Source organism: Borostomias antarcticus (genome assembly GCF_949987555.1).
Source record: "Borostomias antarcticus genome assembly, chromosome: 12".
In the NCBI taxonomy this organism is placed as follows: domain Eukaryota; kingdom Metazoa; phylum Chordata; class Actinopteri; order Stomiiformes; family Stomiidae; genus Borostomias; species Borostomias antarcticus.
In genome coordinates this window covers 2487522-2502119 of record NC_140245.1, presented here as the reverse complement: position 1 = coordinate 2502119, position 14598 = coordinate 2487522, and the positions used below count along the sequence as shown (strand labels likewise).

The 14598-nt window shown below is 42.2% G+C and overlaps 1 protein-coding gene across 1 annotated transcript; it reads left to right on the top strand.

Moving 5' to 3' along the window:
* Positions 1-2580: 2580 nt before the first annotated feature.
* LOC311316334 (E3 ubiquitin-protein ligase TRIM21-like) lies at positions 2581-9175 on the top strand (the record flags this gene model as incomplete). The annotated part of the gene is made up of 4 exons (XM_084447176.1): positions 2581-2673; positions 6580-6663; positions 8428-8451; positions 8640-9175. Exons 1-4 carry the CDS (start codon positions 2655-2657, stop codon positions 9173-9175), a joined length of 663 nt encoding a protein of 220 aa, XP_084303302.1. The 5' UTR covers positions 2581-2654.
* Between the last annotated feature and the right edge of the window lie 5423 nt (positions 9176-14598).

The window sequence follows — 14598 nt, the reverse complement described above, 5'->3', positions numbered from 1 at the left end:
GCTCATTTGGGTTGCTTTAGTTAATTTAGATCGGTAATTAAACTTAAGCAGAACTACGTGTGCGTATACACGGATTTAACGCACGTCTGCTGGCCAATCAGAAAAGAGTATTAACCCAGGCCATGGTATAAAGGCCATATACCACACCCTGTGTCAAGGAAGTTCTCTTTCTTTCTTTTTCCATCTGTTCTCTTGGAACTAGCTTTCTGCAAACATTTCAACCTCTTATGAGTGAGAAGAAATGCATGGACTAGTTATAAAGATAACTTCAAATCAACAACAGTAGTTCCAAACACCTTGACAATTTATAATCATTAAAACGTTATGTTCCTCAACAGAATGTATATTCTGCAGTGTGTTTGTACTGTATACAGTATTTCTTTGAACAGCATAAAGTCCTACAGACGTTGAGTCATGAATCCCATGGTCCTATGATCTAATGTTCTGTCTTCCACAGCTGATGACTCTAATTACCAGAAGCTGGTGTGGTCAAAGGTCACTCCAGGGGGTCGTGACCCAGTGAGAGTGGCTCTGGTGGCTCTCTGTGTTCTTCTGGGTGTAGCCGTCGCTGTCGGGAGTTTCTGTGAGTACAAACCCACTGCATTGAGTGAAAACCCACTGTGGTTAGTCTAGTCAGTGCTACAGAGAAAGAGATAGAAGGATGGACCCACCAGGGGGCCTCTGGGCATAGAAGTCCTATGACCCCCCCCTGCTGGGTAGTGTGGGTAAAACTGTTGTTTTAACAGTCAGATCCGAGGCCTTTTGTGTTTCATAATGAAAGTCAATACGGTATCATTTTGTGGATTAAACTGTATTATCTGACAGAGACCTCTCTCTGGGGCCCTGTTGTGGTTTGCATGTGCAAGGTATACTGTAATACATGTAGGCTACATCTGTTACTGAAGCACATCTCTTGAACATGAAATATTGCTGAAAAAAAAGCTAACGGATTCAGAATTCTCTTAACAGTTGTAATAATCAAGAACCGAGAACTTCAAGATCTGCAAGTCAAGTTCACACATGTTCAAAATGAGAATAAACTGACTGAGAAGAACCTTACAGGTGAGATTCAAGTTATTGCTGTGGTGAATCGAATTATTTAAGCAGCATGTTTCACTCTTGACTGACAATGTAATGACAACATTGCATGTGATGTGTACCTCAAAGGCCTAAAAGTATTTTATGCTACAATGAAGGTAACATATTTGTAACAGGAGCCTCAAAACGTAATAAAAATATCCTACTCCAAGCTGTTCCTGATCCTACACCTTGCTGGTGTGTGTAAAAATGTTGTTTTAGAAGAAGGCTTTTTCTGTCACATGACACGCATGCATTGGGCTGACATGGGGGACATGACACACACACACACACACACACACACACACACATGGAGTAGGCTATCACAGATTAAATGTTTGTCAGATCTGAGGCCTTTTGTATTTCATAAGTCAATAAGGTATAATTTTGAGTTATACACTGTATTATCTGGCAGAGGCCTCTCTCTGGGGCCCTTTTGTGGTCTGCATGCAAAATATAATCCATCCCTTACTGAAGCACATCTCTTGACAGTTAGGAATGAAATATTGGTGAAAAAAATGCTGATTCAGAATTATCTTTACAGTTGTAACCATCAAGAACAGAGAACTTCAAGATCTGCAAGTCATGTATGATAGTCTTGTAAATGAGAAAGATTTGATGGAGAAGAATCTTAAAGGTAAGCTTCTAATTACTGTGGAAAATAAACGGTGGAATCTAATTTTATAGAGGTGGTTAGTCTAGACCAGGAGTCTGCTCAGGAGCTACATGCAACTCTTTAGCCTCTCCAGTGGCTCCCTGGCTTTGACACAAAAAACGGAAATGGATAAAAGCCTCTTTTTTTACTTTTTAATTTCCATTCATCATTGTCCAGCAGGAAAAAATAGATAAAAAATTCACCAGAATGCAGGAAATTAAGTTTGTTTGATGACCTCCTTCTCCCTCTAATGTGCCCCCCATGGGTGCCTCCCACCAGGCCTGACATTTTTTTAGGGGAAACACTGCCTATATAAGGCTTGAATGCTTTGTAGCTCCTGTCAGATTTTTATTTATTTTTTGCCCAAAAATGTCTTTTAATAGTAAAGGTTGCTGAGGCCTGGTCTAGTCAGTGCCACAGAGAGGAATAGGAGACTGACCACCAGGGGGCCTCAGAGCACAGAAGTCCTATGACCCCCCTGCTGGTGTCTGTAAAAATGTTGTTTTAGAAGAAGGCTTTTTCTGTCACATGACACAACACACACATGCAATGGGCTGACATGGGCGACATGACACACACACACACACACACACACACACACACACATGGAGTAGGCTATCGCAGATTAAATGTTTGTCAGATCTGAGGCCTTCTGTATTTCATATCATATGAAAGTCAATAAGGTATAATTTTGAGTTATACACTGTATTATCTGGCAGAGGCCTCTCTCTGGGGCCCTTTTGTGGTCTGCATGCAAGATATAATCCATCCCTTACTGAAGCACATCTCTTGACAGTTAGGAATGAAATATTGGTGAAAAAAATGCTGATTCATAATTATCTTTACAGTTGTAACCATCAAGAACAGAGAACTTCAAGATCTGCAAGTCAAGTATGATAGTCTTGTAAATGAGAAAGATTTGATGGAGAAGAATCTTAAAGGTAAGCTTCTAATTACTGTGGAAAATAAACGGTGGAATCTAATTTTATAGAGGTGGTTAGTCTAGACCAGGAGTCTGCTCAGGAGCTACATGAACTCTTTAGCCTCTCCAGTGGCTCCCTGGCTTTGACACAAAAAACGGAAATGGATAAAAGCCTCTTTTTTTACTTTTTAATGTCCATTCATCATTGTCCAGCAGGAAAAAATAAATTAAAAATTCACCAGAATGCAGGAAATTAAGTTTGTTTGATGACCTCCTTCTCCCTCTAATGTGCCCCCCATGGGTGCCTCCCACCAGGCCTGACATTTTTTTTAGGGGAAACACTGCCTATATAAGGCTTGAATGCTTTGTAGCTCCTGTCAGATTTTTATTTATTTTTTGCCCAAAAATGTCTTTTAATAGTAAAGGTTGCTGAGGCCTGGTCTAGTCAGTGCAAGCCCCCAGGATTCGAAATCTAAAGTGAAGGCCTATTGAACCGCGCCATCTTGGCTAGATTTGTAGTCACTTGGCTATTTCCGGTGACTTTTGTACTTGCGCAGTTGAGCTTTTCTGTCCGACGCGCGTCCACGAAAAAGTTCACATTTATCTGAAATGTAGACGCGCGTTCCCGGCTCTCGGCTCTCCCCGCTTTGATTTAGCAATGAAAACCGGCTTGCATATTAAACTGTTTTTGTCAAATATATCAATTGGAGAAATTATTTTTTGATCCTGGCATCTTAGTTTTAACAGGTTAAATATAATTGAACATGTTTTGTTTGCTAGTAGATGGTATTCATTCCGTTCGCGATAACGTTATTGCAGCCAGGCTAAATTCCTCCAGGGAGCCAGTGACCGGCGAGTTGAAGAGCTTCACTCCCCGCCAGCAGGAGCTTTGGCCGCGGCTACCGCATCTCGGATAACCCGCTGAGTTCGTGGCTGCTATTTCACACTCGCCCTTGATCAATCCCAATACCGATCCATGGTAATAATGAATCAATCGTTCAGATCAGATCGGAAGTGCTGCATGCATGTTACAACATCATTGTTACCTTTATTAACATAACCATAGCCTACATTTATCTCTCTAACGTTAGGCTATCCATCTTACACCAGTCGGCCATTCGATAGCTAGAAGCGGTCAACGCCAACGTTGACTGAAAACACCCAAACTCAGTGTATCGTTTCATCTTCATGATACACATCAACTCCTTTACATTGTATGTGAATAAATTCCTGTTATTCTAAAAATATCCCATTTCTGTCCATTCCTGGAAAAGGCTAATAATTGCTGTCAAATGATCACTCCAGTTTATCACCGTATCCCACTACCATTTCAACTATGCACAGGAGGTTGTCTTGTGGTCATTTTCATTAAAAAATGATTAGCCTGATCAGTTTGTTGTATGTATTAAGCCCTTTTTGAGCGGTATGCTTGTATTAATAGCTTATAGCTTGCCATACTCACCAACCTTGGGACCTCAGAAAAAGGGAGCATTTTCAAACCAAATTGCGGGGGGGGGGGGGGGGGGGGCATTAAAAGCATTACAAATTAGACATTAAAAGCATTAAAACGAAATGTGAAACATTATATATATATATATATATATATATATATATATATATATATGTGTGTATGGAGCAATTGTTTTTAATGTCCGACTTTTGTCTGTGCTGTTCAGTAAATGTGCATCTGTCCTAATTTATTGTAGCCTATCTATCTACTACCCAACCTAGTTCAAATTTATGAATCTCCCGCGGAAGTCAGGAGGGTTGGCAAGTAGGCTATGGTCACTGCTCCCCAGTAAAATTGAATAATTGAGGGGTTACTTACAGTACAAAAAAGTACAGCATTTGTAGAACTCGGATGATACTACATAAATTGCCATGCAAAGCCAGAGACTGTTGCTTGTAGACGACAAGACTGCTGTAACCATTCAAATGTGGAGGCTACACTGCATTGAAGGTGGGTTGGCTTACTTGACACAGAACACAGAAAACGGACACCACAAAAAAGGGCTTAAAGCAGGTCCTAAACAGCAGCAGGTCTGGTTGAGGTGTGAACTGGTCTCCTAAAAATGGCTTGAGCTGTGAGGATAAGAGGAGGCACACTGTTTCTGTTATTACATTTCAATAATAGAATATGACACACAAACCACATACATACACACATACACATACAGCCCGTCTTGGTTTAAAGCCCACTCACCAACGTCAAGGTGCAAGCCTATCGAGTGGGAACACGAGACCAATCACGAACAGGACAAACTCAGACGGGACAACACAGCATACAAATAATCAAGGAATATGTATGTTGTCATGCTGTTTCACATTTCGTTTTAATGCTTTTAATGTCTAATTTGTAATGCTTTTAATGCCCCCCCCCCCCCCGCAATTTGGTTTGGAAATGATCACGCCGCGGAAGATTCATAAATTTGAACTAGGTTGTGTAGTAGATAGGCTACAATAAATTAGGACAGATGCACATTTACTGAACAGCACAGACAAAAGTCGGACATTAAAAAAAAATTGCTCCATACACACACATATATATATAAGACAATCTCCTGTGCATAGTTGAAATGGTAGTGGGATACGTTGATAAACTGGAGTGATCATTTGACAGCAATTATTAGCCTTTTCCAGGAATGGACAGAAATGGGATATTTTTAGAATAACAGGAATTTATTCACATACAATGTAAAGGAGTTGATGTGTAGCATGAAGATGAAACGATACACTGAGTTTGGGTGTTTTCAGTCAACGTTGGCGTTGACCGCTTCCAGCTATCGAATGGCCGACTGGTGTAAGATGGATAGCCTAACGTTAGAGAGATAAATGTAGGCTATGGTTATGTTAATAAAGCTAACAATGATGTTGTAACATGCATGCAGCACTGCCGATCTGATCTGAACGATTGATTCATTATTACCATGGATCGGTATTGGGATTGATCAAGGGCGAATGTGAAATAGCAGCCACGAACTCAGCGGGTTATCCGAGATGCGGTAGCCGCGGCCAAAGCTCCTGCTGGCGGGGAGTGAAGCTCTTCAACTCGCCGGTCACTGGCTCCCTGGAGGAATTTAGCCTGGCTGCAATAACGTTATCGCGAACGGAATGAATACCATCTACTAGCAAACGAAACATGTTCAGTTATATTTAACCTGTTAAAACTAAGATGCCTGGATGAAAAAATAATTTATCCAATTGATATATTTGACAAAAACAGGTTAATATGCAAGCCGGTTTTCATTGCTAAATCAAAGCGGGGAGAGCCGAGAGAGCCGGGAACGCGCGTCTACATTTCAGATAAATGTGAACTTTTTCGTGGACGCGCGTCGGCCAGAGAAGCTCAACTGCGCAAGTCAAAAGTCACCGGAAATAGTCGAATGACTACAAATTTGCCAAGATGGCGCGGTTCAATAGGGCTTCATTGTTGATAGCGGCCAGTGAATGGAGTGGCTGTATCCAGTTCTATTAATACATCCATGAGTCAGTGCCACAGAGAGGAATAGGAGACTGACCACCAGGGGGCCTCAGAGCACAGAAGTCCTATGACCCCCCTGCTGGTGTCTGTAAAAATGTTGTTTTAGAAGAAGGCTTTTTCTGTCACATGACACAACACACACATGCAATGGGCTGACATGGGCGACATGACACACACACACACACACACACACACACACACATGGAGTAGGCTATCGCAGATTAAATGTTTGTCAGATCTGAGGCCTTTTGTATTTCATATCATATGAAAGTCAATAAGGTATAATTTTGAGTTATACACTGTATTATCTGGCAGAGGCCTCTCTCTGGGGCCCTTTTGTGGTCTGCATGCAAGATATAATCCATCCCTTACTGAAGCACATCTCTTGACAGCTAGGAATGTGATATTGCTGAAGAAAATGCTGATTCATAATTATCTTTACAGTTGTAACCATCAAGAACAGAGAACTGCAAGTCAAGTATGATAGTCTTGTAAATGAGAAAGATTTGATGGAGAAGAAACTTAAAGGTAAGCTTCTAATTAGTACTGTGGAAAATAAACATTAATCTAATTTCATAGAAGTGGTTAGTCTAGTCCTACAGAGAAGAATGAGCTGTTTAGTAGCCCACATTCTGTTTCTCTCGCAAATCAGTCTTGATACTCTCCATAGAGATCCGTTTGTGCCACATCAGAAAACGATCTTGCCAATCAGCGTTGGTTCTGAGGAGTTTGAAATACAAATAGCTATGCTGGGCGGGTTTATGACAGCGAGGAGCATTTGAAGTTAGCGCATGATAGACGGTGATAGACAGATGGTTCATCCAATCACCTGCCAAGTATTTTTGAAAGTGCCTGCCCTTTTCCAAACAGTTTCCAGCGGAGAGTGCCCAGAAGGTTATGCGAAGCAAACCATCTGGTGTGCCAGGTTAGGTGTTTAGTAGCTCTTTTTGTGTTTGTTCTAAATGTTAGGATTCTCATATTCATATCCAAAGCGAATTGCAGTAATTGAATTTAACGTAGGTAGTCTTACTATAGTACTCACCAGAACTCACGAGTGCATCTCCTTTATAAACAAGTGACTAACAGCCCAATCTAGTGTTGAAGCCATAGTGAAAGAGTAGCAAAACATCAATACAATAGGTGCTTAAGACAGAAGAGCCTTGTAGTACTTCTTGAAGAGGTGAGTTTTGAGCCTGCGGTGAAAGATGGGCAGGGACTCTGCTGTCCTGACGTCAGTGGGCAGTTCGTTCCACCACTGCGGAGCCAGGACAAAGAAGAGCCGTGACCGTGTCGATCGACCGCAGGGGCCTCGGAGTGACAGGGCAACCAGTCACCCCGAGGTAGAGGGCCTGAAGGTATAGGAGGGCGCTGTTCCTTTCATTGCCCTGTAGGCATAGATCAGATAATCAGATGACTCTTAGTTCCATCATGTTGTATAGATCAGAGACAGAGTATGGCTAGGTCATATTTTCCAACCGTGACAAAGTTAGTTGTGCTGTTAGGTGGGGAGTATGTGGAGTTTTGTCACAGGCGGCAATATAGCGATCTCTTCCATGATTGGAGTGTGGGCATGTGCTCAGAAGCCTTTTCAACTTCATAAGAAAAGAAACCCTTTCTGACCTGAAAAAGGTTCTATATACAGTAGCATTCTGTCCATCCAAGGACTGGTCTAGAACATTGTTTAAACTCTTTCTCTACTCTCCTCCTACACAGTGAGAGTCTCCCACCCAAGGACCCGTGTGAGATCAGTGTTTAAACTTTTCTCTCCTCTCCTACGGAGTGAGAGTGTCCCATCTAAGGACTGAGATCACAGTGTTTTGTCAGAAAGGAGTTTGGCACGCTTGTCTCCACTGTCTGCGTTTCATTGTGTTCTGTCTTCCCTAACTATACTGAATGGATGGTTAAAGCCTTTGCACTTGTTTACTTGTGACGTGCTTCAATCCTGACAGTCTTCACATTCAACGCTGCTGTAGCCAGCATTAGGCCCACATGTGTTTTGTTATGTTTTGTGTGGTCTGTGTCCCACCCTTATAACTCCCCGGAACAACACAAATTAGGAACAACAATCCTTTTGTTACAGTCGAGTCAAACCAAGGAGGTCGATCATGTTGGTAACGACCGATAACCATCATGCTTGATTAATAATTCATTAATCAATAATAGCATCTCAGATGACATATGGACATATAGGCAACACTTATGTAAATCAAGTATTGACCAGGTTGATGTAATTTTGCATGATTAGATATGTTGTTGTAATCATCACCAGAGTAATGATCTCTCTGTCCACAGAACTCTCTTTGAAGCTGTATAAAGGTGTGCCCCCCTCCCTCAACACACACACACACACACACACACACACACACACACACACACACACACACACACATACACACACACACACACACACACACACATCTGTCCTGTACTCAGCAACCAGTGCATTTTTAATGTTTGATGTGACATCAACACTATGGCTATAAGAGTATTTTTTTGTCCTACAGTGGATGTGACTCTGGACCCTGATACAGCTCAGTCCTCTCTCATCCTGTCTGAAGATGGGAAACAAGTGAGACTTGGAGACACACAGCGAAACGTCCCTGAGAACCCAAAAAGGTTTGATCCTGTTATCATTGTCCTGGGAAAGGAGGGCTTCTCTTCAGGGAGATTCTACTATGAGGTGCAGGTGAAGGACAAGACTGCCTGGGATCTAGGAGTGGCCAGAGAGTCCGTCAACAGGAAGGGGGAAGTCACACTAAGCCCTAGGTCTGGAATCTGGTCTATAAGGCTGAGGAAAGAGGAGTATAAAGGTCACTCTTATCCTAGTGTTATCATCTCTCTCAGCCAGAAGCCTCAGAAGGTGGGGGTGTTTGTGAATTATGAGGAGGGTGAGGTCTCATTCTATGATGTGGACCCCTGGTCTCATATCTACTCCTTCACTGGCCAGAAATTCACTGAGAAGCTCTATCCATTCTTCGGCCCTTGGCTTAATGATGGTGGTAAAAACTCAGCCCCATTGGTCATCACTCCTGTTATGTGAATTGATTCACTGTTGCATTTTCCAAACATAACGAAAGCCCATTTAGTCAGTGATTTTGTATAGACTGGCACTCTATTGTGATTTATCGTATCATTCAGAACAAACTTTACATTGATACAGACCTATATTAGCAGCATCTCATATGTTTTCATGGATTGGTCTTATGAATGGTTTTGTAGATGGTGTTCCGGCAACTTGACAGTTCACTTTCATGATGTACAAGCGCTGTCAGCAGCTGGAAATTCTTTGTCTGTTTTGCTGTTTAGTAAATGTACTGGATTTTTAACTGATGTTTGCACTGGTTGTATTTGTAAATGGGAAACTTTTGTTAATTGACCTAACTGCTAGCTTATAAATAAGGTTAAATTCTGAGCCCCAGCTGTTTCAAATAGGTGTGTTGAGTGTCGTGGAGTGTGGACATGTTTGTGCGAAAGACGTGTTTGTGTGAAATCATTGATAATTGTGTTTACTTCAGTTCTACAGTTGTATGGTAGTATATGATTGAAATAAAATCATACTGTATTTGCATCATTTGTACAGTAATATTTTTTAATAAATGCTTTCATTATTTTACAAAGCGCAAGTGCTATAGCCTCAATGCACTGGTCTAGCTCAGATGCCCACTTCTCTGGACAGACGAGTATCCCATTTTATATTCACTATTGACACTGCTAAATATGACAGGTGGTCCAGTGATACCACCTTTACATTGTCGTTTGGACATCCTGTCTCCAACTTTTCTTTTCCATTTCTGTGTGTGATTGGTGTGTGTGTGTGTGTGTGTGTGTGTGTGTGTGTGTGTGTGTGTGTGTCCAGGACAGTCATCCAGGTCTATCACTTCATTGTTGTATTTTACACTGTCCTGTCTTATTCTTATACTACTATGTTTATTGTCATGCACCAACTGACCAAGGCAAATTCATCGAAGGTTTAAGCCTACTTGGCCTAAGACAAACCGAATTTGAATTGCCCACGCTGTATTCAAACTCTCATTCTCTTTGCCAACGCTCTACTGTAGTAGCCTAGGCTACCAGCCAGCGGGCTGCTAGTATTCATACTGTGGAGTGAGCATAACCACTTCAACACGATTACATGTGCGCACAGTCCTTCAGACAGGCCTTGGGTTACTGGTATCGAACGCGCATCTATTTTAAACTTAGACCCACTTATGTATTATAAACTTCACAGGGGCAGCTCAAGCTCCGTTGTTGTTAGTGATGGAAACTATCTTGCGTTTTGCCTCCCTGGTTCCTCCCAGCAGTCAAAGGATGGAGAAGAGGGTATTGCAGAGAAGCTGGGCTTGGATTCACCCTGATTAGTCACTGTTAGTTGCTCATGAGCGTGTAGACCAGCCCAGCCTTGCTCTGTCATCTTTAGAAGGGAGGGAGGGAGGGACTCCACACGCATACCACTCATTCATTGAAAAAACACCAGGAAAAATGTTATCTTTGGTGCAATACCTTTTATTAACGATTATGTAGAAAATATTCAACCTCTGGGGCAGGACGTCTGGGGCAGGACCGTCGGGTGAGTGGCGGTCCAGTCCTGTCCCTTTTGGGGCTGGGAGAGGCTCGGACGGGCTGTGTTACGGTGTAACCGCTCCCGGTCCGGCTCCGCCCTCACATGCCTGCTCCTTGCCCTCAGGGCGGGTCAGGGCCAGTGCTTGGGTTGGGCCAAATTTGGTATGGTCTCACCTTGGAGCTCTGGCTTGTGTCCTTGCTGGGCTGTTTTTGTTAAGAGGTCCAGCAAGAGGTTCAAGGTTCAAGTTTATTTGTCTCCCGACAGAGAAATTCTTAATCGAGGTAGAGGTAGTGCTGCCTTACAAAAAACAAGAATAGCATACAAGACATGAAACGTGACACGAGTACAGTGCATAGTTCCCTGTTACCCTATATACATAAAGTGACCCAAGTGCATAGTTCATCACATTAGTTTAGTCACATTAGTTCAGCGCCTCCTATTCTGTCCATCCTCAGATGAGCGCTTGTTCAGTAGATCAATCGAAACGGGAATTAATGAAAACGTATATTTGTTCAGCCTACTGTACATAAAGGAACCCTATACCTCTTACCAGCCTACATAAAGGAACTCTATACCTCTTACCAGCCTACATAAAGGAACCCTATACCTCTTACAAGCCTACATAAAGGAACCCTATACCTCTTACCAGACTACATACAGTAAAGGAACCCTATACCTCTTACCAGACTACATACAGTAAAGGAACCCTATACCTCTTACCAGACTACATACAGTAAAGGAACCCTTTACCTCTTACAAGACTTCAGCAACTGAGGTCGTGTATGGTGCGGTCGTGACGCTCCGCTTACACCAATAGGAGCTTGCCCTGTGGATGACGGTCACATATTGTGTCTGTAGTTCTGTGAGTGGAGCGTAGCCCCACAGGGCGCAGACTTACCTGAGTCCCAGTCTGCTCACTGAAAGTTTTGGCTCAGAGCAGATGTGCGGGCGAGGCCTGCTTATACAGTGGTGCACCGGACCTAGTTGGGCACAGGTGCGTCTATTTTCTTCAGTCAATGTAGCTGACTAGGGTTTCTCAAGCCAATAGGAGCTTGCCCTGTCTACGCTCCACTCATTGAACTAGGGTTACAATATGTAACCATCGTTCAAGGATAGAGATGTGAGAAGCAGATTGAGACAAAGATATTGATGGGGATCCAGAACATTCTGCAGCTGCAATGAATCTGTGAGAATTAATAACAATCACATCCTGCTTAAGGACACAATACAAAAAAACATCTCATGAATCTCATCTCATTTGGTAATGCTTCAGCCCCTGTTAATAAACCATTTATAAAGCATTTGTTCATAGTCTGTTCAACATTTACAAATCATTATTGCAACATTTCTAAGCTATTTTTAAATGAGTAGCTATGTATTCATAAACATATTCCAAATGATTTTCTAATGGTTTAAAGATCATTTATAAGGTATGTGATCATTGCCTGCTCACATTTAATAAATAATTTATAAATTACTAATCAACCAGTTTTAAATGATTTACTAACGATGTGTATAAGGTATGTGATAATGGTCTACTGTATATATAGGTCTTTATGAATAACCTTAATGCATTGTGAATTAATACATGTTATCACATGTAGTAATACCTCAGCTGATGCTTAAGTCCTTAGAAACCATTTTCAGAAAGCAGTTTCCTGTCTTGTTGGTGAGCTATACGCCAGATATACAGAACACCCAACATTAAAAAGACTGAAATGTAACTTCATAATGTGCTGTGTTTGTGTGTCCAGAGAGTCCCCACATTTTCATCAATGTGGTACATGAAACTAAAACATCAAATGCACCAGAAAAACACATGATCCATTCATTAACTATTTCAACCACCACTATAGTTATTGTTCCAGTTGAGAGGACTGGCTAGAGCCCTGGACAATTGTTCCTGGTCCACATTCAACAATTTCTGATCATTGTATGCTCATATTCTTCTATACTTTGAATGAGTTTATCAATTAAGATCCACCACCAACCCAACTCGGTCACAAGAGCCGTTGCAAATGGGGACTGTGTGATTACCTTTAGAAAAACCTCTTTCAGTCATAATGTTTTATCTTATAAGGGGTCCGCAATCTGGAACAGCCTCCCCTTAATCATAAGGGATTGCCCCACTTTTTCCACCTTTAAGGGGCATCTAAAGGTGTGGCTTAGAGCCAACCAAAAGTGTGAACACTTCTAACTGCATGCCATTTTTCTATGTTTTATATATATATATAATATATTATTTAACTGCCTCTGTACCTCTTGTAACTTTGTTTTGTAACATCAACCTGCCTAATGGACTCCAGATGGAAACTTGCCTCGGGGTGACAATCTGGCATATTTACATGTATTTTACATATTCATCAATATGCACTGTCCTGATTTAAATGAACAAAATTAAATTAAATTCTGTGTGGATCATTACAGTATAACCTATAATATATCCTTTGTGGACACTGAATGTGTACCAGGACATGTTTTAGGATCAGTCTAAATGAGGCCTAGGAAGGGAACACATTTGATATGTAGAAGGTTGAATGTAGGCTAGGAAGACTAAGAGCAGGTGATCTGGGGAATGTCTCCCAGTAGACCCAGTACAGGGTCCCCCGCAGACTCATCTAACGGGTTCATTCTTCAGCCCACAGGGTTGCACCATCACTGGGATCCTGATTAAAGAACTTAGCCTACAATCACTAGCCAGGACCTAGAGACACAGAAAGGCAGCCCCCAGCCTGCCTGTGAATCCTCTGTATACATTGGTGTAATCTGTTATGCACTGTGTGTATATTTAGATGTGTATACAGGTGCTGGTTGCCCTGCAACTGGCACGTTCTGTTTTAATATCTGTGTTGCTTTTAAGGCTCTGCGTGCTACTAACCATTTCCTCCCCTGTCCCTAGTGCCTCTCTCTCTCCCTCCTACCTTCTAAACAGGAGAGTGGATGCCCCACTCTCACCCGCAGACCACCCTGAGTCCGATAGATACCCCTGTGTCTGCTGTGGATGTCCAGTACAGCCACTAACCCTGTCCTCCTCCCTAGTGTCTCTCCCTCTTATACTGTACTCTAAACAGGTCCTGTGGACTTCCTCTGTCTCCTGCAGGCCACCCTGTAGCAGACCCCGGAGAACCCCCCCCCCCCTCATTTTACATTATCAGTCCCCCAATTAAAGTTAGATTCATATCACAGACCAATCCCCAGTGCAATTTGAGTGCTATATGGGACATTGCCCCATGGCTTTTGTTATACACAGAAAAGGCATCTGGTTTATAATATTATTCCACTGATAAGACATTATGTTTTCAACTACACACTAACCCTCAAAGAAATGGTCCAAGGCATTAATCTACAGGCTAGTTCATCTCAGAACAACAGGTAGCCAGCAAGTTTCAACCAGCAGTGGCCTTCATCAGGGCATAGCAAACAAACTAACCAGTCATCAGCACTGTATATATAAGGTGGTACACCTGTCAATATCAGTGAGATGATGCACAGGTGGTGAGAAAATTCTGAAAAACACTCTCAAAATTCTAATAGCCACCAGAGGTCAAAATAGAGGCTAACAGTCCATACACTAAAATACATTTTCAAGGAACAATGACCATCAAATCACATAATAAACATATTCAGCATTTACACATCCAACAAACAGAGAACAGAGGGTTTGAAGCGCTACTGTGGGCGATCTAGCCTGCCCTAATGGGAACCTGTGTAGGCTACTGCCTTATTATAGGCCTAGTGGTCACGTACTGAGTGCAGTGTTTACGGGTTGCAGTGTTCACCAAGTGCAGTGCAGTGTTTGTTTGGGTGCGCCTTGTTTGCGGTGCTGTGCCAGCCTTTGTACAGGCCTTATTTGAATATTTGTGTGTAGCCTACAACCATTGCAGTGTTAGCGGCTACCTATA